Genomic DNA, 23,730 nt, shown 5'->3' with positions numbered 1-23,730 from the left:
GCAATTTTTCTTGCATTACCTGACTCTAACTTATCTTTTAGACAAGCCTCTAAAATTCAAGTAAGAGAGCTTTCCTTGGATGTCTGTAAGTTTCCTGCATTTCTTTGAAAGTACTACCTCCTCCATATTATTCTTCTCTGCCACAATCTTCCACACAAACCATTTCTAAGATCATTTCTTAACACCACCATTGCCAAAACGTTGTTCTCTGCTTTTCCAGCTTCGAAACAATCAATCTTACTTTCCCCATACTCCTCACACCATCTTCATGCCTTTTTACTGACTTCATGAACCCTTGCATTTCAAATGCAAGTTCCAAACCTTCACTCCAAAGCCTTTTCAGAAATTTTATTCCAACTTTCACCACAGTTTTTCACCCAAATGTTCTTTTCTTAGGGCTTGCAATTTCTTGGTGCTTCTTATGTCAGTCTTCTCATACTCATATTTAAAAAAACAACAAAAAAGTGTTCTTTATTTAAGAGTTTAAATATTTTTATGTAAACACTTTTTAGCACAAAAACCATGTCAAGGACAAGCACAGGATAGGGCTATCTTGTCTCTAGCCTATGGTCATTCCTGAATTAAAACTTGCACTGACCTCAATGTGAGTGCCGCTCATGTTGGACTAGAAATTGTACAGAGGATTAATTTCAATCTAGGAAAATAATGGAGTGATTTCAAAGGAGACTTAATTCAAGTATCTTTTCTTAAACTTTACTAGAACAGTACAGAAAGACCAACCAGAACCAGAGAGAATCATTCTTGCCTGGCTGAGAACACCATCATACTGTACAGTGGCATATGAAAAAAAAAAAAAATTAAGACCAAATACATCAAAAACTCCTTTGCCAAGCTGTACTGCAACCTTGCCAGCAACACAGTGAAAATGGAATGAATTTTTAGAAGTCAACTTACGACATGAAGGTGACAAAATGACTGGTCAAACAGAGCCCCAGAGAGTGGCACTCACTCAAGGGAATTTAAAGTTGCCAATTACCACAATTTCACTTGCTATTCTTTTTTTAGACCTTGCTATATTTAATACCTGTCACATGCAGCACTACAGTGCTTTGGAAGTGAATGAATATCACTAGATAATTTTTAAGATAGACATAAAGCAAATATGACAAACTGAGATCAGTACTTTATAAATACCTTTGGTGGTGCTGCTTAGTTTCACCCTCTTGCGCTTGCCCACACCTTGGCTACCATCCTGGTCCTCCTGGGTTAGGGGAAGAGTTTAAAAAATTGATAATCGTATATTTAGAATTTTATTGCTAAGAGATGGTATGCTCTCAAAATTCTGTTTTAACTATCAAGCTAAAACAGAAAAGCCCTGAATATACTCTCTTACCAGAAAAATACTTTTACTGTTTACAAGAACCATGGACTCCGTGCAACTCATTAGAAAATCCACAGCTTTTCCCCCCCTACAGGCAACATTATCATCTGCAAGTTTAGACATCTTCATCTATTTAATTAATTTTGTAAGGTTACCCACTTTGATTTCTGAAACAGATTGCTACAAAAATGTTTAACACTACAAAATTTTAACTGTTGCACATCCAAGGTTTCACAGTATTAATCTGTAGGGTCTGGGTTTTTTTGTTTCCTAAAAAAATATCAGCCAACATATTGGCTATTAAATTTGGCAACTCAGCTAGACATTCTAATCAAGATAAAGTTTTGATCCAAGAATAAAGTATTTTTGACACCTTTAAGAGAGCAATTTTAATTGCTGAATTCTAATTGCTTGTTCCCTACAGAATAATGGAAACACTTTACACAGGCACTTGTCATCTGAAGCTTTGAAGGCACCCTGCAAACAAACAGCAAAGGTTCCAAAATGCAATGCAAATTAAAAACACCATCACCACCACTTTACAAAATCTAACACTGGGTGTTAAAAAAGAATGTGACATTACAGGCCTATATTAAATGCTGCATGAGTCTTTACTAACAATGGTAGTCCTAATGAAACAGTGGGAATAAAGAAAGATTCCTACGGGATCTCATAAAATGAGAGATAATTAATGCAGATATCTACTGTTAAAAATAAGTAATCAATATCCTTCTCCTCTAAGCCAACGCCATATTTTACTTCCAAACTTCACTGGAATGATAAAGAACCTGGTACTCAAGAAATGACTATCCTTCTTTGGGAAGAAAGATTATTCACATTTTATATCTAAGGACTGGTCAAAAGTAACACGCTAATGAAAGGTCTGAATTTTCCTATCCTTTCAGTTCATTTTAAGATGGACACATATTTGAATTCTTGGGTGTCCTGCGATCTTTGTGAACACGTGCTACTGTTGTACTTCAATCAGGAGCCAGTCAGTTCTCTAGGATGTTGCTGCTGCCCATTCTGCCATCAAAGGGGTCAAGTACTCCAAAGCAAAAATCAGACCTGCTGAGATATTAGTGTGAACTGCAGGACTCTGCAATTTAAGCCTTCTGCCTTGAAGAAAGGGATTCTAAATTCCTGTAGCTAGAAAGTTGACAGCTGGCAGTCTCAAGACCTCTTCAGTGGTCTCAGTTAATCCTGAGAGTTGCCAGAAGGGCCTTAACCAGAAAACAATGCATTTGGGTATACAAATTGTGATTGACGTGTTGGATTCTAGCCTCCAACACCACTGCTCTGGCAAACAAAATCTTTCCCCTTCTACAGCATGAGAAAAAATTTAAACATATAACAGTCTTCATTGCAACTTTTGAAGTGATTTCACTAAAAAGAAGAAAAATTGAGTGACTTATGAGAAATGCTTTCTTGAGAACTCTTTTTTTCCCTCAATAATGTTAGCCGGTTTCCACTGCTTCAGTAAGGTAGCATTAAATCTTAATGTCAAGTGCAGGAGTTTTAACAGCCTTGAGACACTGAGTGCTAGGTCACATGGTGTCTGCCAAGGCCACAGATAAAGAGGAAAAGAAGGAGTAAGCAAACGTAGAACACCTTATTTTTACCCACTGGATAATGCCATGTAAATATACCTGGATAATAGCAAAGATCTATGTAGATTTACTTTACATAATAGACTATTTAGCAACATGCCTAAGGTGTGCCACATCTGTTGTAAATTCAGATAATAAACTTTATGTAATATTAGATACCATTCATAAGATTTTTGTACAATTACATGAAGTGGCAATTGGAGTCAGTAACTATATAACTGAGTAATAAGGCATTCAGTGCTCAGTAAACTACAAGGGCAGCCAAATAGATATCCAATACAAAAAGGTTTATTCATCAGTGTGGTAAAAGCACTCATGAACTGGGTTTGATTCTTTGGAACATAAAAACTTCTTAAATAGGAGAAGAAGTTTAAAGAGGGCCTTTTTTCCTCCTTTTGCGCAAAGGAAAACACAAGGAAGACAAGCTAATAAAGGAAACTAATGGTGAGTTCTATCCAAAATACCACAGGATGGAACACAACCCATTTGAGAAGCAAAGCACAAGTGAGCCTATACTGCTTTGGGACCGGGGGGAGACAGACAAAACAACCCACACCACATATCTCAAGATACATCCATCCTTCAAATTCATTTTTAGCTTAGAACCATCTACTGTTGTAGGAGTGAAACTAAATACTGAACTATGCAAAACTTTTCAAGCTATTTAGTTCCCTGCAGAAGCACTGCTCTAATCTGTAGCCTATGTAAATTTTATAATCCAGCCTTTCACCTGTGAAACAACACTACCTTTAAGACTTAACTTGGTAAGAAAGAACATTAATCTTTCTAGATTCATCTTAAATACCAGAGGAAGAAAATCCAGTTAAAAGTGTACTCTTGCCACATTACTTAATTAGAACTTAGTTTTACTCTGCTATAAGACAGTATAATAAGGCATAAAAAAAGCTGTAAGCGTCCTTTGTAAATTAAAGGGGAGGGCAGGGGAGAGGAAGAGAAGTCATAAAACAAGATAACCTTTTCCTCATTTCTCTAGGAAGCATTTCTCTAGTAACGTAATTTTTCTGATAAGCATTTCAGCCTTCCACCTGCACAGTTCTGTTTTGGTTTTTGGAGGAAAGTACTGGACTTTATTTACAGCAATTCACATTTGTCAAGCAGATCATGATTAAGGAAAGGAGTATAAAATAAAAAAATTAACTTTCTTTGGAGATGCCACTAACTGAAGGGTTTTTTTGTTTAAAAAAAAATAAAGAAAATGTTGACATTATTTTTAATTGCATCCCATACTGTATCAATGTAATTTTATTAAAGATATGAAAGGAAAATTCAGAAGTGAAAATATATACTAAAAAACATTTCAATTTTGAGTGCTTATTGTTTTATCTGCATGTTACTTCCTCATCCTTTTTTTAAATTTTCTAAATACAGATTTCAAAATAAGGTCTTGTGCCTTTTTAGGATGTATCTTAAGAATGTAGTTAGCATCTTAAAATTGATTCCAAGTATGTGAGTATATGCAGAATGTCCATTTAGAAAAATCACATCTGTAGTAACGTAATAAAATACCTATGTCTATATTTATAACCTGGAGATCAGAAAGAAAAAATCTCTAGAAAAAAGGTATCTTTAACTAACAAGCCATAATGCAGTTGCTGTAATTCCTCTCTTTTTTATTCACAAAATATCTTTTCCTTGAAAAAATTATCTTTTCCTGATAAAAAATTCCTTCTCCCTAACATACATCTGTCTCTACCTCCCTCTTGGACTTCTTTCCCAAAAGAAAGATCAGCAATATGCAATCTCTTTTCAGACTCTTAACAACTTACTCCCCTCTCATCATCCCTTACAGGGGTAAAACAGAAAGAAGTATGCCAAACCACTTTAAGTTTATTTGAAAATACTATTTGAGGTGATTAACCTCCTTCTTTCATGGGCCTTAAAAGTGATACTGTCAGGAGTCTTTCGTGGTTTGGGTTGGGTTTTTTTGGTTTGTTTGTTTGTTTGTCAAGTGATGGTGAAAAAACAACAAGCAATGCTTTGAAAAATGCCAAATTATAAATAGCACTGCTGAAAGTGTAACAGATGCTGTTGTGCTCGTGACAGAGGCAAACATGTCATAGAACTGTTTTAGACATACATGAACAATTGTTTATACTTCAATACTTGTTCACACGAATTCAATGTAAGCAAAAATCCTGTGAAAAACTATATTTTACATTATTTAAAGTTTGTTATACTACCCTACCAGAATGGCTGCTAAGGCTTAGTAGTTGAAATTAGGTTTTAAATAGTAGGGGGGGAAAAAAAAATAATTGATAAAGTAACTCTACCAGAATTTAACTTTCCTCATTAAACTCCACTTATTTATTACAGCTCAATCTAAAAGGAGATTCCCTCCTATTTACTCCCACTCAATATGTTTGGTAAGTAAGGTCAAGTCTACACATGGGAATTTATCTACAGAGAAATTCTCACTGCTGCTATCACCAGTTCAGCTGGATTCTCAAGTGTGAAAAACTGCTAACACCATTCACAGCATCACGTGCTTTAAGTTTGCTTTAATCAAGCAAAATTTACCCGATAGTGACTTTTGAACTACCTACACAAGTTTCTTCTCCATTACATACATAAAATAAACTAAAATAGTATCAGCAAAAAGAAGGGGTTTTCAAGAGGTCCTTAGTAAATCAAAGGCATGAGATATATTCCTTTGTACCTCCGTTATTTCCAATTATTAAAATGGAGACAGTATGTGGTAGATAGAAGAGTCAAGGTTTGTGGAATTTGGCTGCAAGCATTCTCTTAATTTAATATTCTGTTGCAGTTCATTATAGTCTTGAAAAAGTCTCACCTCATCTGAAGAATCCCCTTGTCCTGATGTTGCCGTAGCACCTGCTAAACCTTTTGAAATAAAGAAAATTCAGAGATTCCTTTCATAAGTCTTACACTGAAAAGAGAGTATTTTATGATATTTAATGAGCCAGTATGAAATGAAACACTACATTAGCTTTCTTTAAAAGATACACAGCAGTGGACTGAGAAGTTGGAGAAAGATTTCCAAGCAATACAAAATTAGGGACTTGCAAGTACATTCCATTGCAGAACTCCACCGTACTGAGTTAACGGAGGCGTGTACTTTCAGAAATTGCAAAAAAGTCTGATGGCCTTCAGTGATCAAAAAAAAATCCACAGCACTTTTGTAAGAATAGGCGGCTTAACTTAGTTGCAGTGACAAAATTCCACTACGAGCAATTTCATCTTGCCTACTCAAATTCCACTAATGCTATGACTGGAAAATGATGCTTAGTATATTAGCAACAAAAAGTGAATATGTTTAGCATGGCAACAGAATTAAAATGAGTCCTGTAATTTGGTGGTGCGCTAAATAACAGTTAAGTCCTTAAGTTTCATTAACATTTGGGTTTTTTTTTAAAACTAAAATAACAGTTTAAAAAAAAACAGCAATAATCAAGTCTTCTCATAATATTTTTCTACACAAACCTTGAACTGCTAATGTGCTAGTTCCAGCTCCTTGTTCCTGCATACCACATGCAATTTTATCCTCAGGAAATGCCAGTCCAGAGCCTTTCAAAGCAATGAGGTACTTTTCATGACTTTTCTTTGCACATGCATTCTCTCCAACACCTTGAATACATACGTAAAACAGCGTTAAAGTACAACAACAGCTACTTGGTTCATATACTTCATATTCTACCAGCAATCTAAAAAATGGTCCACAAATGTTTTAATAAGCTGTACAATTACGAGATGTAGAAGCTAAAAAGTTTTTCCAACTGATGAACTGACATCCAAAAGACCTGAAACCTTCTCAGTTTTTCCCCTCCAACACAGTGGTTTTTCTAAGTGATGTACTTTGTTTCTATATTACCAGCACTGTCACCATTACAGCAAAAAAAGGATTTGGTTTGGTATTTCAAAATAGCTGGTTTTGGACAGAAAGGATAGGGACCTGTGATTTCCAATGGGAAAAAAATAAAGCAAAAAAAAAGACCAGTAATGGTAATATGCCATATATAAATTCTAATATTTGGAATTTTTCTTTCAAAGTTCAAGTTTTGACAGCTGCAATTAATGAAGACTATTCATAAAGACACCATTTCAACTGTTTGATGAAGCAAAATCACACTGCATGCTCAGGATACAAAATGTTCCACAAAGAGATGGCTAAAAAAACCCCAACACATTTGTTACATGAGGAAAAAATAAATTTTAGAGGAGGAAATTGTGTCAAGGAAAACAAAACATGAAAAAGAGGACAGCATCTTTTTAGTTGTGCACTTTTTGCATTCAAAGTCAGAAGGGCAGGTTTTGCTCTAAAATCCCTTGCTTTACTTTCCCTACCCAGAAACTGTAGCTACTCAAGACACACGTATTCTCTGTTCCAAGAGTCCAGATAAGAATGCCTTACTTCCCATTCCATTTTTCTGTCTCAGGAAATCCATCACAAAGGAAAAAAAAAGTCATTACATTTCTCCCACTCAAATATTACTAAACAGGAGAGCAAAAGAGGAAGGAAACAGAATAAAGACAACTGTCTCTGAGGCAACTTTCCTAAGTGCTTCTCCTTTGAAATACAGATTCAGACACTGGCTGTTCTTCAACTAGCTGTTGCCCAAGACAGTTATGGCAACTTAAACTTACAGTAATTACTATTTGTTCCATACCCATGCAAAGGAAGTATGCAAAGAACTCAAAAAAAGACACCACCTAATCACAAGAAAATAAGATTGAGTTAATTTATATCAGGTGGTTTGGGGTTGATAGTGACTGTCCAACATTTTCAGATTCATTGTGATTTGGTACAGGATGGAAGAAATAATTGCGGGGGGGGAATGTTTTTAAGAAAAAAAAAAAAGAAAAATAAAAAAGGCTTTGCACAGAAGTGCAGGACAGACAATGGCCTTTTGCTACTCAGGTCTCCTCCAGTAACCTCTCTGAGAGACGATCCCAAAATAAGTTAGACCTATTCTGCTTTGAATAAGCTTGATATGCCTTATTTGGAAGTACTAACTGTGTTCACTTCACTTTAAAGAGAATGGATTTATTATAAAAACTCTTTTGAAACAATGTATCTTTATACAGTTATCTGGGACACAGAAGATAAGATGTTTTCTCTTACAGGTCTTAATAACAAATTCTAGTTGCTCCTGAAACCCACCTACTATCAACAACAAAAAAAATATCTTTAAAAACATGCATTTTTCTGGGGTTCGAGAAGTCAAATAAAAACATGCAGAAACTGAAGTGATAAACAAAACTTATACCCTTAAATTGTTCATAATTTGAAAATGTAATTATTAGAAAGAACTTAAACATACCAGAGCTAAGATCTTTGTAGAACTGTTGGCTAGTCAAAACCTGGGTAAGAACTGATCGCATTGCTCCTCCCATTTTGGTCAAGTCTTCTAGAAAGGAAACATGAGGCTCCAAAACCTGGAGGATTTTATGAAGGTCTTTCTCTGATGGCAGATCAAGAGCTGAAAACCACATAACAAGAACTTGTGGTGCAAATGTAATGTAATTTTGCCAAGACTTTCACAAGGCAGAACAGCTATGACTACCACAAAATAATTTATATATTCATAATGCTCTAAAATTCACATGTACAAGCTTCAAATTAATCCTGATTTCATTTTCTGGAAGAGCTCAACACAATGCTAGGCAACCCTTAAAATGTATTTAAGCAGCAATTCAGCAGAGAACAAAATCAAATCATCTAGCCAGGCAGTAACTTTGTTAGGAAAAGATGCACAAAGTTCAATGATATAAACTATAGATAGCATTCATGTATTCATGTATTGTGTCTTCACAGACTGCCAAGCAAGAGACAGCAGCATGGTAAGATATGCTAGATACATGCAAATTTAAAACATACCAGGCTCATTATATCCCTCTCGTAAGTGCTGAATAAGACTAAAGATAAACTGTGGAAGAACTAATTCTGACATCATCAACAAGTCTTTTGGGACACATGGAACATTTGAATTTGACTTAATCCGGTGTCTTTTACAAAACCTACAAAACAGATGAGAAAAATGTTAGACAAGAACAGATCAGCAGAGTTAACATATACTAAGAAAACCATTAATTTTTACATTTTTCAGAAAGTATATATATTTTTACATTCAAGGGATGCAGAAATAGTATTCTGAAATTCCAACTACTGCGTTCAAACCCATTTTGTTTCCGAGTCCAGCGAATTATAAAGTTGCCAATTTTTTTTCCCCCTTCTCAAAGTTCACGTGTCTAACATCCCAGTTTCTTCCCATACATGTCAGAAGCATCTTCCATTGGACAATTAGAAGAACACAATTTTTCTTTATCAGGACATACCTCCCAATTCCTGAACAGCCTAATTGAAAGTATCTAAAACAGTTCCTCTCCTTTCCATGAAGTAGTCAGAAGCTGGCCTGATTCTTCAAGTTCTCATTCTTTTTAAATGTCTTTTGACATTAATAAAAACAGCCTCCACAAAGCACAGGAGTTTGCAGGATCAGTATGTATTTCAAATGTATAGCAGCTAAGACTTACTTATCAAAGGATGACAGAAACACCCTGCAAAAATCGTGCAAACTGTTTCGATTAAAAAGAAAAGAAAATATTTCTTCTTTGGAGAATTCCTGTATGGTAGTAGTTGAGGCTTGGCTAATGCACAATGACATGAGGTTGAGCCAAACCCCATTACAGCAGACAGAATGATTTCCCACTGATTTAACATGAGCTCGACTCAAGAACCACTGAAGACTTTTCTGCTCCCAATCTATTTTTAGAAAGGACATTTACCAACATCAAAGAGTTATCTACCCATGTCAAAAAAGAACCTAACAAGGAATAGTCTAAAAACACATCATACAAGAGCAAACTACTGGGAAGATTCACTAGATTTTACCAGTAATTTTTCATCATAAAGATTGAGAACTGGATTCAGCTTTGTTTGAATAGGAGTTTTCTAAATTTATGCATGTCTCCACGACACTTGCTATGCTGTATTTTCCAGAAGCCTGCTATTTTCTACAACATAAGCCTTTTTTCTTTGAGGACCCTTAAAGTATCACCTTTAAGAGAAGAAGGAAATAAAAGAAAGCTACAAAGCCAGTATCTGAATTTAAAAAAAAAAAAAAAAAAAAAGAGAATACAAGATACAAGTCCAGCAATTAAGATGGCATCTTCACAACACTAAAGACTCTTTTGCTCTTATACATTAGAGATGACACTTTTTATTAAGAAAAGGTAAACAAAGACAGTACTAGCCAGATGATTTGCAGTTTGTATATACAGTCTATCCATCCCCCAGGGAGGGTAAAAGTGCCTGACAGTGATGAAAGATAATTTTCTGTTGATTTATGCACAAACAGATAGTTTTCACTTTTGTTACTCACTTTTGCAAATGACATTCACAGAAGTTACGAAAAGTCATTTACTCATTCACTTTTTCACTTCTGTCATTCGCTTTTGTCTCATCCACATACAGAAACTTGAACTGCCATAAATGACAAATCTGGCTTGATCTATGTTGCAATATGGTACCTCATTTATTAGCTTAAAGGTATTTGGTTTCCCTTTCACCACCATCCTCATAAGAAGAGATCAAAAGTAAATAAACACTTCAAAGAAACACAGGGAAAGAATTACTATGAAGTGTGTTTTAAAATCTTTTACTGGTCCCCTCTCTATATTCTGCCTTCAGCCAGAAGACATTTTCACTGGTTATGATGACAAGCTAAGGGAGCCACGGTAACAAAACTCACAAGTAGTCATTTTAAATCCCAGCTTCTGCTAAGCACAAGGCTTCCACAGAAAATAAAAAGCTCTGCTCCCCAAGAAGGCTATGCCAGCATACCACTTGTGAATCAGCCTGTGGATTAATTATCCCAAATTTAACATATCCTGTAGCTGAAGGTTATGAATCACATCTTCTCTTGAGATTCCCAAGTAAGCACTATGACTTACAAAGTGCGTTATTATTACTACATTAATATAGGTTCTGGAAAATCAAGGAAGAACCAAAATTTGATTCACTGTAAGGGAACGTTCTTTCACTGTCACATGCACAAATTACAGCAGTTCCAAACAGGGAATGATTTCTAGATACCAGGCCCTAAACATTAAAGTAGGAATGCCAATACTATTTTACAAGATGAGCCATAGTCTATATTCAGAAGTCTCTAACAGGGTTAGTGAAAGGTGGATACAATCTAGGTAAGAAATACATTTTTTCTGAAGAAGCTCAAAAATAAAAATAACTACGGAGAGGAAGTCTGACTAGATAACTGACAGATCACCTTGATCTAAATTTTATTACATTATTTCAATATTGCAAAATACTTCTCCCAACAAGCCTGTAGTTCCTATTTAGTCTTTAGTACTTTGTATTCTTGTCCTATACTGTCTTCCTTGTAAATATTTTTACTACAATGAGCTTTAATAATAGGAGTATTTCAGTGAAAGTGCCAATTCATTAGCCAGAGGTATTTGAGCCCTATTTCACTGAATTTCTAACATGGAAGTACTAAAATACAGGTCTATGGGAAGACAAAAATCAGCATCTTTTTTCCTTATTCTTGTCTCTGATTCAAAAGTATATTCTGTGTTTTTGTTTTCTATGCAGTTTCCTACCTCTGAAATTGCTTTTTCACAAAAAGGCAAGGCTAATTTTAGCAAAATGAAAGAATAACACAGTAACTTGCAATTAAATAGAAACAAAGCTTTAACAAGCAATCTTGTCTGCATGACTTCAAATATAATTCTTGAAATTTCCTATGTTGCACTGATATCTTATAAATAAGATGTAGAAAAACATTGTTGACACCTACAGGAGTAAGGAATACCATGTATTAACATCAGCAGTCTTCTGAGCAACCTTCACTTTAGACTTTCCAGATTCAATCCATTCTCTCCTGCTATTTCCATCTTTAGTTATTCTACCTTGAATTTCCAAAATGTATTTTAGAAGTGCTTCAGGTAAAATAATTCATTTCCTTTAGGTTACAGTTTCACAATTGCTTAAGTTGAACTAGATCAGTTCTGCCGCAATTCTGTCTTCAGCCCTCTTATTTGTTCCAGCACTGGCACTCAATTGATCCTGTGTTAAACCAGCTCAGAAGCTAAGCTAGCAGAAGTTATTTACTTATTAAAAATAAATAAATAAATAAGAAGTAGGCCATCTTAAATCCACTAACACTCACAGACCTGCCTCCTTAGAAAGCACACTAGAATCACCGAATCATCCTGTCACCATCCCTTTCCTTGTTCACCTGACAGGGAGCAAAACACAGAGAGCCAAAAAAAAAGCCAAAAACCCCAAAACCACAAAAATGCAGGAAGGATGCTGTCCCAGCCAACCAGCACACCAGGTAGATACAAGGCTTGCTGTGAAGCCAACTCCTCCACTTCAAAGGAGAATTTTTAAACTTCTCCAGTTATTACAGCAGCTGATAAGTGCCTTCAGTACCAGCCAGACCACACCTTTACAGCTTTTGAACATTTGCTCAGCCCTCCTTCCACTACATCCCACAGTGTCTCAAGTTTCAGTTGCATTCCAGAAACTTAAGTTCATGCATACACAGAGGGACTATTTTTACGCTCACTTTTCTCTTGCTATTTTGTCCCCTGTCTCCCCACGCTTAAAAGTCATTTGCTTCAAATTGGATCATAAAGCTGTCCAAAGAAGGGATCTCATTTTCACAAGTCTTAGTACTACAGCATTACAAGTGCCTGACTCCAACAGGAACTTTTCCGGACAACTATCTCGAACCCAAGTGACAAGCCCCAAATGAAAACGACTGGAAATCAATTCCTAAGCAAAGAAAGTAAACCTCTACTTGATGCTTCAATTCACTAACAATAAGCCATATCTAAACTGAGTGCTTTTTTTTTTTTTTTGAAGGTATTATATAAATTTCATACTGTATACCACATGACTGAAAATGTCACGTAATGTTTCATAAAGTATTCAAACAAAATGAGTAAGAATTCAACACACTTTAAAAGCAGCATGCATTTTGTCCCCACTGTAAAACTAACATGCCAATACTATTCTTACATAGATTGAATCTACAAAATAGATGCAAAATATTTTTTGAGTGCTACAATTGTGTCTCAGTTCTTCTGAGCTGATTTTTCATTCTTTACGTACTAGTAAAGAGTGCTTAAACGTGTCTTCCTGCTTTTGTAGTTCACATATTAAAACAAAACTTAATTCAGGACAGAATATAAAACTTGCATAATCAGGATTAGAAAATTATCTTGATGAAAAAGGACTTTGTTATATTGTAGCCTCGCTTTATGTAAATCCACTGTCCCTAAACAACAACAAACACAACGGCATCTCCGAAGAAATACAGAGAAATAAACTGTTCCGTTGAAAATTAAGTTTTGTGTGTTTCCCTCCCACACCCTAATAATTAAATTCCAATAGTTAAATTGTTTCACCTGCAAAACAGGCTTCCAAAAGTGAATCAATGTGGTATTGACTTCAAAGCCTGAGGAATGACAGCTCTTCTGCTCTTTACAAAAGCTGCAAGCTACAGACAAGTTCAAAGACAAAACTGAATACCTGCATTTCTGCTATTAGGGACTCCAACAAGAAGCAAAGCCAACTGCAAAGATGTCAGTCTAACTCTTCTAACCAGGAAAGTTCCAAAGTAGAAACACTAGAGTCAATAACGGAGGATAACAAAAGATGCCAGTAGAACTAAAGGCTTCTCAAGGAAAAAAAACAAGAAACACCTTTAAAGGACATCTTTCCAGGCACTAAGCCTTCATGACAAGGCTGTTTGGCCATGTTAGGAGGCTAGAAATCACAGATTAGACTCAAGATATTATTCCAATCCTTGCAGAACAGCAAGAAGAGAGGCAGCGAGTCACCAGAAGCTCCCTTAGCGCTCAGTGCTATATTGAGCACCCTTCAGCAGACCAAGCTCTCCAGTTCAAAGAAAAAGCCGGCAAAGAAGCTTTGCAGAAGACCATTTCTATTATTCTCTGTTAGTCCTCAGACATAAACATCTTGCATAGCAGATAAAACTACAATGAGTAGTTTTCAATCAGAAACAGTAGATTTGGCAGTTTCAACAGTAAGACCTTAGAAATACAGTGAGAATGAGAAGGAATGGGCTTCTAAGTAGAGCTGAAGCCTATGTTTGAATAGACACAGAGAGTTGTTGAATTCGAGCATTTTGATAGACAATAGAGCAATTCAAGAGTAACACAATCTGCTGCAAAAATATTGTCTTTATAAAAAGGGTGGATGCTCTGAGATATAATTACTACACTGTAATTGCATCTAAGTACAGCTTACATTCACCTAGTCTGATTGAAAAACCTCAATTTACACACAATTTAAAAGATATTTGTACAATAACAGACACGCGGCCAGCTAACTTACAAATATAATACCAACTCTCTTTGGTGCAGCTTCTTCAAACATCACACTGATTGCAAAGTGAAGCTCTTACAAGTTAAAAGGGCCTCAGTTACACTGTTAATGGCAATATTAAGATTATTAAAATTATTTTAATTCATCCATTTGTATGTATGAATATGGTCTCTAAACATTTTGTCCAACAGGAACTGCAGCCTTTTCAGTTGAGAAAAGGAACGGTGCTTCTTAAATTAGCTGTTTATTTAGTATTTCACTGAACTGAAGAAGGCATTGACAAGAAAACTCTTCAAACGCAAGTCTAAAAAGCAATCTTCATGAAGGTTAACATTAAAGAAAGCCCACAAGAAAAATATTTACATTCAAAATTCTTTCTCAGCATGGAGTCTAAAGGTATCCTCTATTTTATTTTTTTTTTTCCAAATATAGACCTAAAGATAGAGAAATTAAGATACAATGCATATTCTAGTTCTGGACGTTTAAATTTCATAACTTTTAGGACTGATTTTTCAGAGTTCTTACATAGCATTCTCAAAGCAGAATTCCCAGCTGACTTCAAAAGTAGGTCTGAGAGACAACCAGATCAGCAAGCAGAATATCTGGTCCTGAGCCCTCATCAGAGCCATCTTTGCTTGGTCCTCACTCTTCCCAAACCTTTAGTTCACATACAGTCTCCCTGTTCGGTTGCTTTCCGAGCCCCCTCAACTATTTACCTTAAAGCACATGGACAGTACATCTTCTATTTAAAGATCAAAAATCCAGTTTCCAAAACAGAGTTAATAAAAATATTTTCTGGCTACGAAAATTTTCCCAAGAAAGTTTAAACAGGTCAAACATAAGGTATGGAATATTTTGGCCCAAATACTTCATCTGACAAAGTTCTAAGCAACTGCACAGTGCTAGATAAATGTAAAAACAACCTCCATTTCTTGAGAATTTGAGTAAAATGTGTGGATTGCAATAAAAGCTATCAACTTAAGCTGAAGATACCACTTTGGTCAGGCCTCCAACAGACAAGGTGAATATATATGTAATTTGCTGTTTTCTTGGAAAGATAAGTGTCCATACGTTTCATGCCAGAGCTATTATCACAGCAGGTGCTGTGCAGAAACAGAGATGCATCCTGACGAAAGCAACAAAATTCATTACATAGTCCTTGTTATTGTAATATCCAAAGGGTTATCTCTAGTACTTCAATGTAAAGAAAATTCATCATATTATTTTCAAAGCTTACTACCAGGACTATCTATAGAGGTGGGCACCTAGGATACCATTATTTATAAATCATCTGCAGTTGTCAGATACCATTCCAGGATTTTTTTTTTAATATAAACCACCTGATATTCTGCAAGTGATAAGGAAAAATGGCCTGAACTCTGAATCCACCTATATTAGTTGTCATTAAGAAAGATCTAAGAGTCAAAAGTTCTTTAGGAATGTGTTCCCCAAACATACAGCCCAAATCATGTTTGTTCCATTGCCAACAGATCCATCAACAGCTCCATGTAGATAAGATACGTAGCAGACAAATAACGCTCCACCCCGACACAGCAAACTTAGAATCCTGGACAACTGATAGTTTCACAAAAGGGATAAAAGGAGCTTTAGAATTTGGTGGGATCAAAGCAAAGGAACTGAAAATCAACACTGGTTAGCTCAAATCTAAACAAGACTGTTTCACAGACCTCCAAACACTAGTTCTTCTTCAATTGAATATATTCCAAGGTAACAGACAAGTCATACAATAAGTCAACTTCAGGCAAGGCAAGATATACACCACTTATATCTTGTGAGCTAAATCTTCAGAGTACTGTTCTGTTCTTCAAACCAGACTGGCCCTATCAGCAAAAGCTTTGGGGAAGAACCATCATTTATTTTAAGTTTGTTCAGTGACTAACACAGCAAGAGTTCAGGCTTCTAGATGTTTAAAGTTATGTGTATTGATATGTTTGAATATCTTATTGATGTCTTTGAAACAACTGCACATTATTTCTGAGGCATGTATAAAGTACATGGTGTCTAGTTAGGCCACAGCTCTAAAACCAGTAATACAAAATTATCACCTGGCTGTTAATCATTTGGAAAACATCACAGCAACTAATTTAGAGGCTGATGTAGTTCTAATTAGAGACATTCTAAAGAGAAATCAAGATAGGCAGGTTTGTGAGCTGACTGCATGTCATGATAGACTTAACACAGTGATCTGAAATCTTTTTTGCTTTCCAAGATAAGACCTACCGTGAAGGTCTGCGAAAACTACTGAATGTTATTGTGGAATTGTAAGCAGCAACACAAAATATTGAGGTTTAGGTCTGGTGGAGGTGGGGATGAGGGCAGAGGGAATAAATTATTTATAAATGCATGGCAACTGTTGCTCTTCAAAACGCTGTGGTCAGTGTGAACCCCAGTATGAATTCCTGTACCTTGTATGTGGAAGATCAGATAGTGGATTTTTCGTTCTGGAGTCCCACCCACCAAAAGTACATGACCATGGGTTTATTCAGACTCTCATGGCAAGCTAACAGGCAGCACAGCTCAGACTTCTCCTCAGTCCCTTCAGCCAGAAGTCCTTGGTAGCCCAAAGGACTTCAAAAGCAGAGAAGCTGCATGGAGCTGATAGTGATCCTACAGAATGCCATTTGTACCAGCCCAACAATCCTGAACACAAGGACATTTTTATATAGTTTCATAATGCTCAGAGGCTAAACACCCTGAGAGTGTGTAGGGTCTCAGTCTGTTGATAAAGCCTCTATTTCAGCAACTTCTGAACCCTTCCCTCCTTAAGGCTGCACTACCAAACCTAGCCTAGGTCCTGGAGAACTGAAGCCTTCTTGTCTATTGTTAAAGAATACAATTGATAGAGTCACACTGGAAGGGACAACCTTGAAGCAGCAACACGCTATATGTATGCTAAACAGGTGATTCGCTGTTGCAAGACACTCCATAAAATAACTACATAAGCTACTTAATGCCAGTAAAATAGTTATTACCTGTATGTCCCAAAACCCAGCCACAGACAGATTGACTTTTCTGATCACAGCTGCTACAACCCAAGATGATAGAAGAGATCTTGCCTGATGAACATGCACAGAATACATCCAAAGGTAACTATTAACAGCTTTCTCAACTGCAAGTTTGCTTTTTTGTTGTCACTCTGTTTATGAAAGTTTTCTCAAATCTAGAATAGGAAAAAGGTCCTTTACTCTTACTTAGCAACAGAAAGTAAAAGAAGTAGAAAATATTCTTCCATAGCCCCCAAACAGCACAGCAAGGCCATTTCTGTTGAAATGAGCTCCTGTAAGGAAGTGTCTCTGAAAAGGGATAAAATAAGGAATCAAGTCAGAAGGAGGGAAAGAAGGATATGGGAACAGAGTAGCAAAGGTCATCAATACTAGGTATGACCAAAATTTAAATTTAAATAAAACTATTCAATAATACTTACTGGGTGCAAACACTTTAACGCACTGAAAAAACAGAGCCAATTCTAAATAAAGTAAAGCAGAAGAAAATAAGCAGGCTAGAAACTAAGAATACGCTTCTCATACTTGTTGGCAGTGACAGGAGGCAAAGAAAATTTTCCACCTTTTCATAAGGGATCATGGCAGACCCAACAGATACACCAGTCCCCAAGAGAGAGGAGGGGGGAAGAGAGAAAGATCAGACTCCCTCTCTCTCCCTCTCTCCCTCCCCTCAGGCAGGATCTCCAGGAAACCTACAATGAGAACACCCAGCTAAATGGACAGATAAGTACGGATCATTAGAGACAGGACTGCAGAAAACTTACAGCTAGGTACCTGAAGGTGCTTTTGAACACATGGCATATAACCAATCTATAACAGTTACCTTTCTTATAACTATAGGGATTTTTACTTGACACATGCCTACTGATAAAGAAACAGCCCACTGTTGCAAGTGGAAATTGATAATTTCTTAGACTCTTCAATATAAGTCGTAAGAGAAGGCAGCGCTCTGTCAATGGAGCCACTGGTTGCCATAACTACCATCAAATACATAGCAAACATCAATGCAAAAGCCTGTTTAATGAAATTCTTAACCTGGCTTTTTGCCTTTCAGGATATGCAACCCTTGATGGAGATATTATTCTCTTTTACTGTAATGCAGCACTAAAACATCTGCTTCCCACATGATTAATTTAACAAATAAGTCAACACAGCGAGGCATACTCAGAAACAGGACACGGGGGAATGAAGTAGCCAAAGTGTAGAGGCTCTCTAGTATATCAGGTTATTGTCTACAGACTTAAAGGGGAATCAGAATAAGTCAGCCACAGAAACAAGACAGTACTCATCAGTAACAGATTACTGACTAGTTATACTCTTATTACAACCACATGGCATATCACTTTCTTCAAGCTTATTTTATAGCCTATCAAGTTTCATTATAACGCCAGATCATCTACCAACCAAAAAAATACTCCAGTCTGAATTTTCCCCTGTCCAACTGCATGGTGTATTTTTCCTCCAACAGACAAACTTGCCTGCTGAACTATGCACGTCTACTGTAAATGCTTGAGAACTGAAGATTTCCCCTTCTTCAAAACATTATTAATTATCTCTGATGGAGCTGCAAAATTTCATTTGCCCATGGCTAGATGCCATATGGAAAACGACTACAAACTATTTACACCTACTGACATATCACTGGATCTTAAAATCTATTAAACCTTGCCACAGATAGTTTTTAGTACTTTCACAAGCAGCTATAAACTTGGATATTTTCTAAAGTCTAAAATACATTCTAGTAGATCAGACCAACTCCAATTAATTTCATCATCAAAACCACTGAAATTTGCATAGGAATCGAAAGGTTCAAAAGTGTGACAATCTGATTTTTCTAAAACAAATGAGAATTACATAAGGTACCTAAGGCAAATCAGCATCCATCTATTACGCTATATTCCAGCTTCCTTATATAAAGGTATCAGAAATAAAAAATTAACACTCGGTTATCTCTAAATGTAAGTTATAGATTTAATTAGTAATAAAAGATTAACACATATATCCTTATATACCAGACCAAACCATCTCTAGATTTACATTAGCCACCCTAAAGGAAATGAAAAGATATTCCAGATGGCAAGCTGGAGAGATTTCCTTTACAGCAGATTAGTTAACTAAGAATTCATCAGAAGTACTTTTTGAGATGCATCAAATCAAAAAACTCTGAACATGGAGACCAGATAGCGAAGAACCAACAGAAACAAACTACTATCACTATAATATTCCTATACAGTATCTACACAAAATTTTACCAGGCAGACGGTAGATAAAGTTCATAAGTAGGCTCCACATTTGATTCCCTTGCTATTAATAGAAGTCTAGGCTGTGGTGGCCAAGGTTATATCGGGCTAGACACACTCTGGTTTCCTGAATCTACCATGTAGGCCTCCTAACTTTAACACATAAAGCATTACCTTTGTAATTGTGTAATTGATTTGTACACACAAAGTTAAATCAGTTTATCTAAACATGCTGCACTGAAGCAATTCAAGTCAATAGGCAAAACTCCGTGTCTGTCTGCACACATTGTTTTTACATTGCTTTAAGCTTAACTTTGTCTTGCACAGCAAAGTTTCTAGTTCACTTAATTGCACTGGCTTAACATCAATTCCTTAGATAAGGAGTGACCTTATGTTGAGTGCAGACACCCCACATACTGTCATGTATCGTCTTCCTGTATGTCCACGAGGACTGGAAATTCTCCTGTTCCAACTCAATAGTGCTGTTTCTGAATGGATACTATGAAATTATTTATCTAGAATGATCAAACCTCCTGAAGGGACCTACTCCACACCCAAGACAACTTACTCTTGAATCCTACTATTAAAAGTGATAAGTAGGGTAAATATAACAGAAATGAGGAGAATATTCTTACTCCCTCAGGGTTTGCATCAGTTTACACTGCAAATTTAACAGCATTTTTTTATTTCTTCTTTATTAAACTAGCTTTCTTCAAGAAGAAAACTGTTTAAAATAGGAAAAGACAATCGTGAAAGCTATAAACTCTGGGATCAGAAGTCATTTTAATATTTACCTAAAGTAATTAAATTTGTCTGTGCTCTATTAAAGTCCTACCACTAAGAGGAGCCCTGAATCTATCCCACACTGAGCACTAGAAGTGACAGTAATTTTTTTTTTACTTCTCAAGCTCACTGTTACTTCAGTGATACTGAGGAAAGCAGAATCACCAGAAGTTGAACAAGAACTGATAAAGAATCACTTCAGCAGTAGCCCACTTAAGATCAATGAAAACAAAAGGAGGAAAAAAAAAAAAAATCTTCCATTGGAGGTAATCTACCAATGAGAGAAGATTCCACCAAAAAGGAAGAATGAAAAAATGATGAAGGCAGATAGTAAGAGAAACAAAGGGGGAAAAAACATAAGAAGAAACACAGAATGAAGCCACCTCAAGGCCTACAGCAGGAGAATGGTGACTACAGACACAAAGAATCAGAGCCAAGACAACAACCTTTAAGCAACAGAAAAAAGCAGAATTAGTGAAATCTCTAAGTAGAAACACAAAACCAGAAGGAATCTGAAAATGCAGAATTATACATTGTAAATGTTAAAAACATGAAAAGAACCAAGGAAAATGTTTTAATATTGTTATATGTTCCTAGTGTTTTCTGCTAGGTATGCCACAACTCAGGATTTATTAGGAAGAGGTGAGATGGCTCTTATGAGGAGAGAATACCATCTCACCCAGGCTAAGACAATCAAGACAGAGACTATTCTGGAAAGCTAGTTCGAAGAGAAGCCTTGCTCAAGCGCTCCAAATTGTCTTCTGGTGAAGTCTTTAGCTCCCTGGTGAATGAACAGGAACACAGGGAGCTCCAGAAAGACACCCTGTTGTGAAATCAGTTTACTGACTAGGTATCACCTCCACGCAGTAACTGGTTGACTGATCTTTTCCTTTTACCGCTGATTACAAAGGGAACAAAGAAGGGTATAACGAGGTACCACATTCTTCTTCTTCTGACCAGGTACTTAAGTCTTGGCTCCAGGAGGTCTGCACACGAAGGACATTTGACTTCCCCAAAACCCTACCCTGTTGTACCCATTCAAGAGTTACTGAATTCCTTGATTTAAAGTTGTGAACAGCAAAAACAGAAGGCAGGATGAACTGCAGACTGGGAAAGCACAGAAAAATGGCTCCCTCTTACTCAATCTGTTCACTTCGGCGTATTTTCTCACACGAAGTCCAAAAGTATTTGGACACGCTTCACGGTTAGCTGTGCTAGGCCAAGGCAGCTGGCTGGGAGCTGACAGGTACTGCCTCCCATGCACTCCGCCTTAGCAACTCGCCCGAAGGCAGGCAGGCGGTGCAAGGGCAACGACATTTGCATAAGCGTCCTAAAAAAGACACACATCAACAAAGACGGAAGCCACCCTCGCTGGAACCCCGCAGGTCTGGCGACCGGGAGGAAGGGGGGGGGGGGGGGGGGGGGGTGGGGCTGACCCCCCCCTAGCCCGGCCCGGGCGCCGTTTCCACAGAGCCTCGTCCGACCCGCAAGCAAGGAGGGAGGGAGGGAGGCGACCCAGGCGGAATCAGGTGCCCCGCTTACCCCCCCGCCCGCCCCCGGCGCGCTGGGAGGCACCGGGCAGACGCCGAGCTGCGGACACACCTCCGCCGCCCAGCGGGGAGGCCGCTTCGCCCGCGGGGGCCGCCCCCCGCCGGCAGGTGCCCGCCCGCCCGCCCCACCGAGGCCGCCCGGCGCTCACCCGGCCTCCCGCATGACGTTGCTGTCGCCGCAGTCGCAGGCGCCCCCCGCCTGGCTCCGGAACATGTTGTAGTCGTGCCCGGCGTGCTCGCCCTGGTGGAAGCACTCGGCGCACAGGCTCATGCAGGGCGAGATCCCGCACGTCCGGCACCGGTAGGCCACGAAGTTGGCCGTCCACACCAGGCCGCACAGCGTGGCCGGGTCGTAGGCCCGCACGGCTTGCACGAAGCTGTCCCACGGCTCCCCGCCCGACAGCAGGCAGCGACACCACTCCAGCGCCTCGGCCGCCGCCTCGCCGCCGCTGCCGCCGCCGCTGCCACCCGGACCAGCCGCGGGGGCCAGCACCCGCTCCAGCAGCGCCCGCAGCTCGCCCGCCGCCGCCGCGCCGCTCTCGCCACCCAGCGCCGTCTTCAGCCGCGCCGCCGTCGCCCGCTTATCCCGGCCGCTGGCGCCGGCCCCCGCCATGATGGGAAACTGAGGAGCCGTTACGGCTGCGCCGGGCTCCCGGCTCTGGGGCTCCCCCCGCCGCCCTCTCTCCCCTCCCAGCGGCGCCTCCCTCTCGCGATAGCCGCAGAACCGGAGCCCTCCCCGCCGCCCGCCCGCTCCCTCCTCCTGACACTGCCTCTCCCCTCCCCTGACATTACCCCTCCTCCTCCTCTGCCCTCCGCGCCGCCCCGTCAGCGCGCAGGTGCGCGGCCCGCGCCGCCGCCCCACAAAATGTCGCCGCCGGCCGGCCTGAAACTTCTTGCCAGGACGGGGGCCACAGCAGCCGCGGGGTGCATCGCTGCCTGCCGTTGCAGCCCCGACCTCCCTTCGCCTGGAGGGGGCCGGCGCCTCCGACGGTAGCGGAGTCCTCTTTGTTAGCCGCGCCTCTCCTCCCGCGAGGCGCTGCCGCCGGTGTGTGCGGGCCGCGGGGGTCCCGCCGGGCTGAGGTGGGCGGCTCTGAGGGCCGGGGGACGCGGGAAGCACCGCTGAGGCTTGAGGCCCGCGGTTGGGCGCTCGCTGCCATCGGCGGCCCCGCGAGCATGGCGGGGCGCCACCGGCAGCACCGCACCTCGCTGGGGACCCCCGCCTCTGGGCCGGGGCCATCTGCAGCCCCGCGCCCTGAGGGACCGGGCGCCTCTGCACGCTCCTGCCGGGAGAGAACGCGCTTGGGTGCCAGTTACTGTAGGTTACATGATGATCAGCGGCTTTAAATAGATTTTCAACTGCGTAATGGGAGAAATTATAAAAAAAAAAAAAAAAAAAAAAAACAAAAAAAATCCCCCAAAACAAGACTGTCCCTAAATGAAAGTACCCTTTTATCTGACAGCAACAAAACTCCAGGCTCCCGAAGGGGACACCCCTCTTTGTCACCAGATCTCCCATGGCTGTCCTAGATCTGCCATGGCTGGTGACTCGCCGTGCGGTCCCTTCAGGGCAGGGGCTGCCGGGCAGGCGGTGCAGTAGCCCTCCCCCCAGGGTCGTAGGAAGCAAAAACGTGAGAAAAGTGAGTGAACCTGTCACTTCCCTCTCAAGGGCCGTCCTCTCTGCCAGGCCGGCAGAGGCCCGTTCCCTTCCCGGCCCTAATGGCTTGCCCGCCACGGAGTTGCTGGGGGACGAGCGCGGGAGGCCCGGCTTCCACAGGCAACCCGGCGGCCGTTATGCATGAGGTTGTAACAAAATGTATCGCGTTTAT

At 39.4% G+C, this 23,730-nt stretch overlaps 1 protein-coding gene across 1 annotated transcript in view; it reads right to left on the bottom strand.

Annotated features, from left to right (window-relative positions):
• The window catches only part of UBR3 (ubiquitin protein ligase E3 component n-recognin 3), a 121,788-nt gene extending 99,234 nt beyond the window's left edge, over positions 1–22,554 (bottom strand). The window contains exons 1-6 of the mRNA XM_082484547.1: positions 22,054–22,554; positions 8,810–8,949; positions 8,253–8,411; positions 6,409–6,558; positions 5,765–5,808; positions 1,156–1,222 (exon numbers count right to left, since the gene is read on the bottom strand). Coding sequence (XP_082340673.1) covers positions 1,156–1,222; positions 5,765–5,808; positions 6,409–6,558; positions 8,253–8,411; positions 8,810–8,949; positions 22,054–22,517 — 1,024 coding nt within the window. The 5' untranslated portion in view covers positions 22,518–22,554. The remainder of the gene's footprint in view (positions 1–1,155; positions 1,223–5,764; positions 5,809–6,408; positions 6,559–8,252; positions 8,412–8,809; positions 8,950–22,053) is intronic.
• Between the last annotated feature and the right edge of the window lie 1,176 nt (positions 22,555–23,730).

Source organism: Vanellus vanellus (genome assembly GCF_965231255.1).
Source record: "Vanellus vanellus genome assembly, chromosome: 5".
Classification (NCBI taxonomy): Eukaryota; Metazoa; Chordata; class Aves; order Charadriiformes; family Charadriidae; genus Vanellus; species Vanellus vanellus.
The sequence above is the reverse complement of the archived record's forward strand: the minus strand, read 5'-3'. Positions and strand labels throughout refer to the sequence as shown.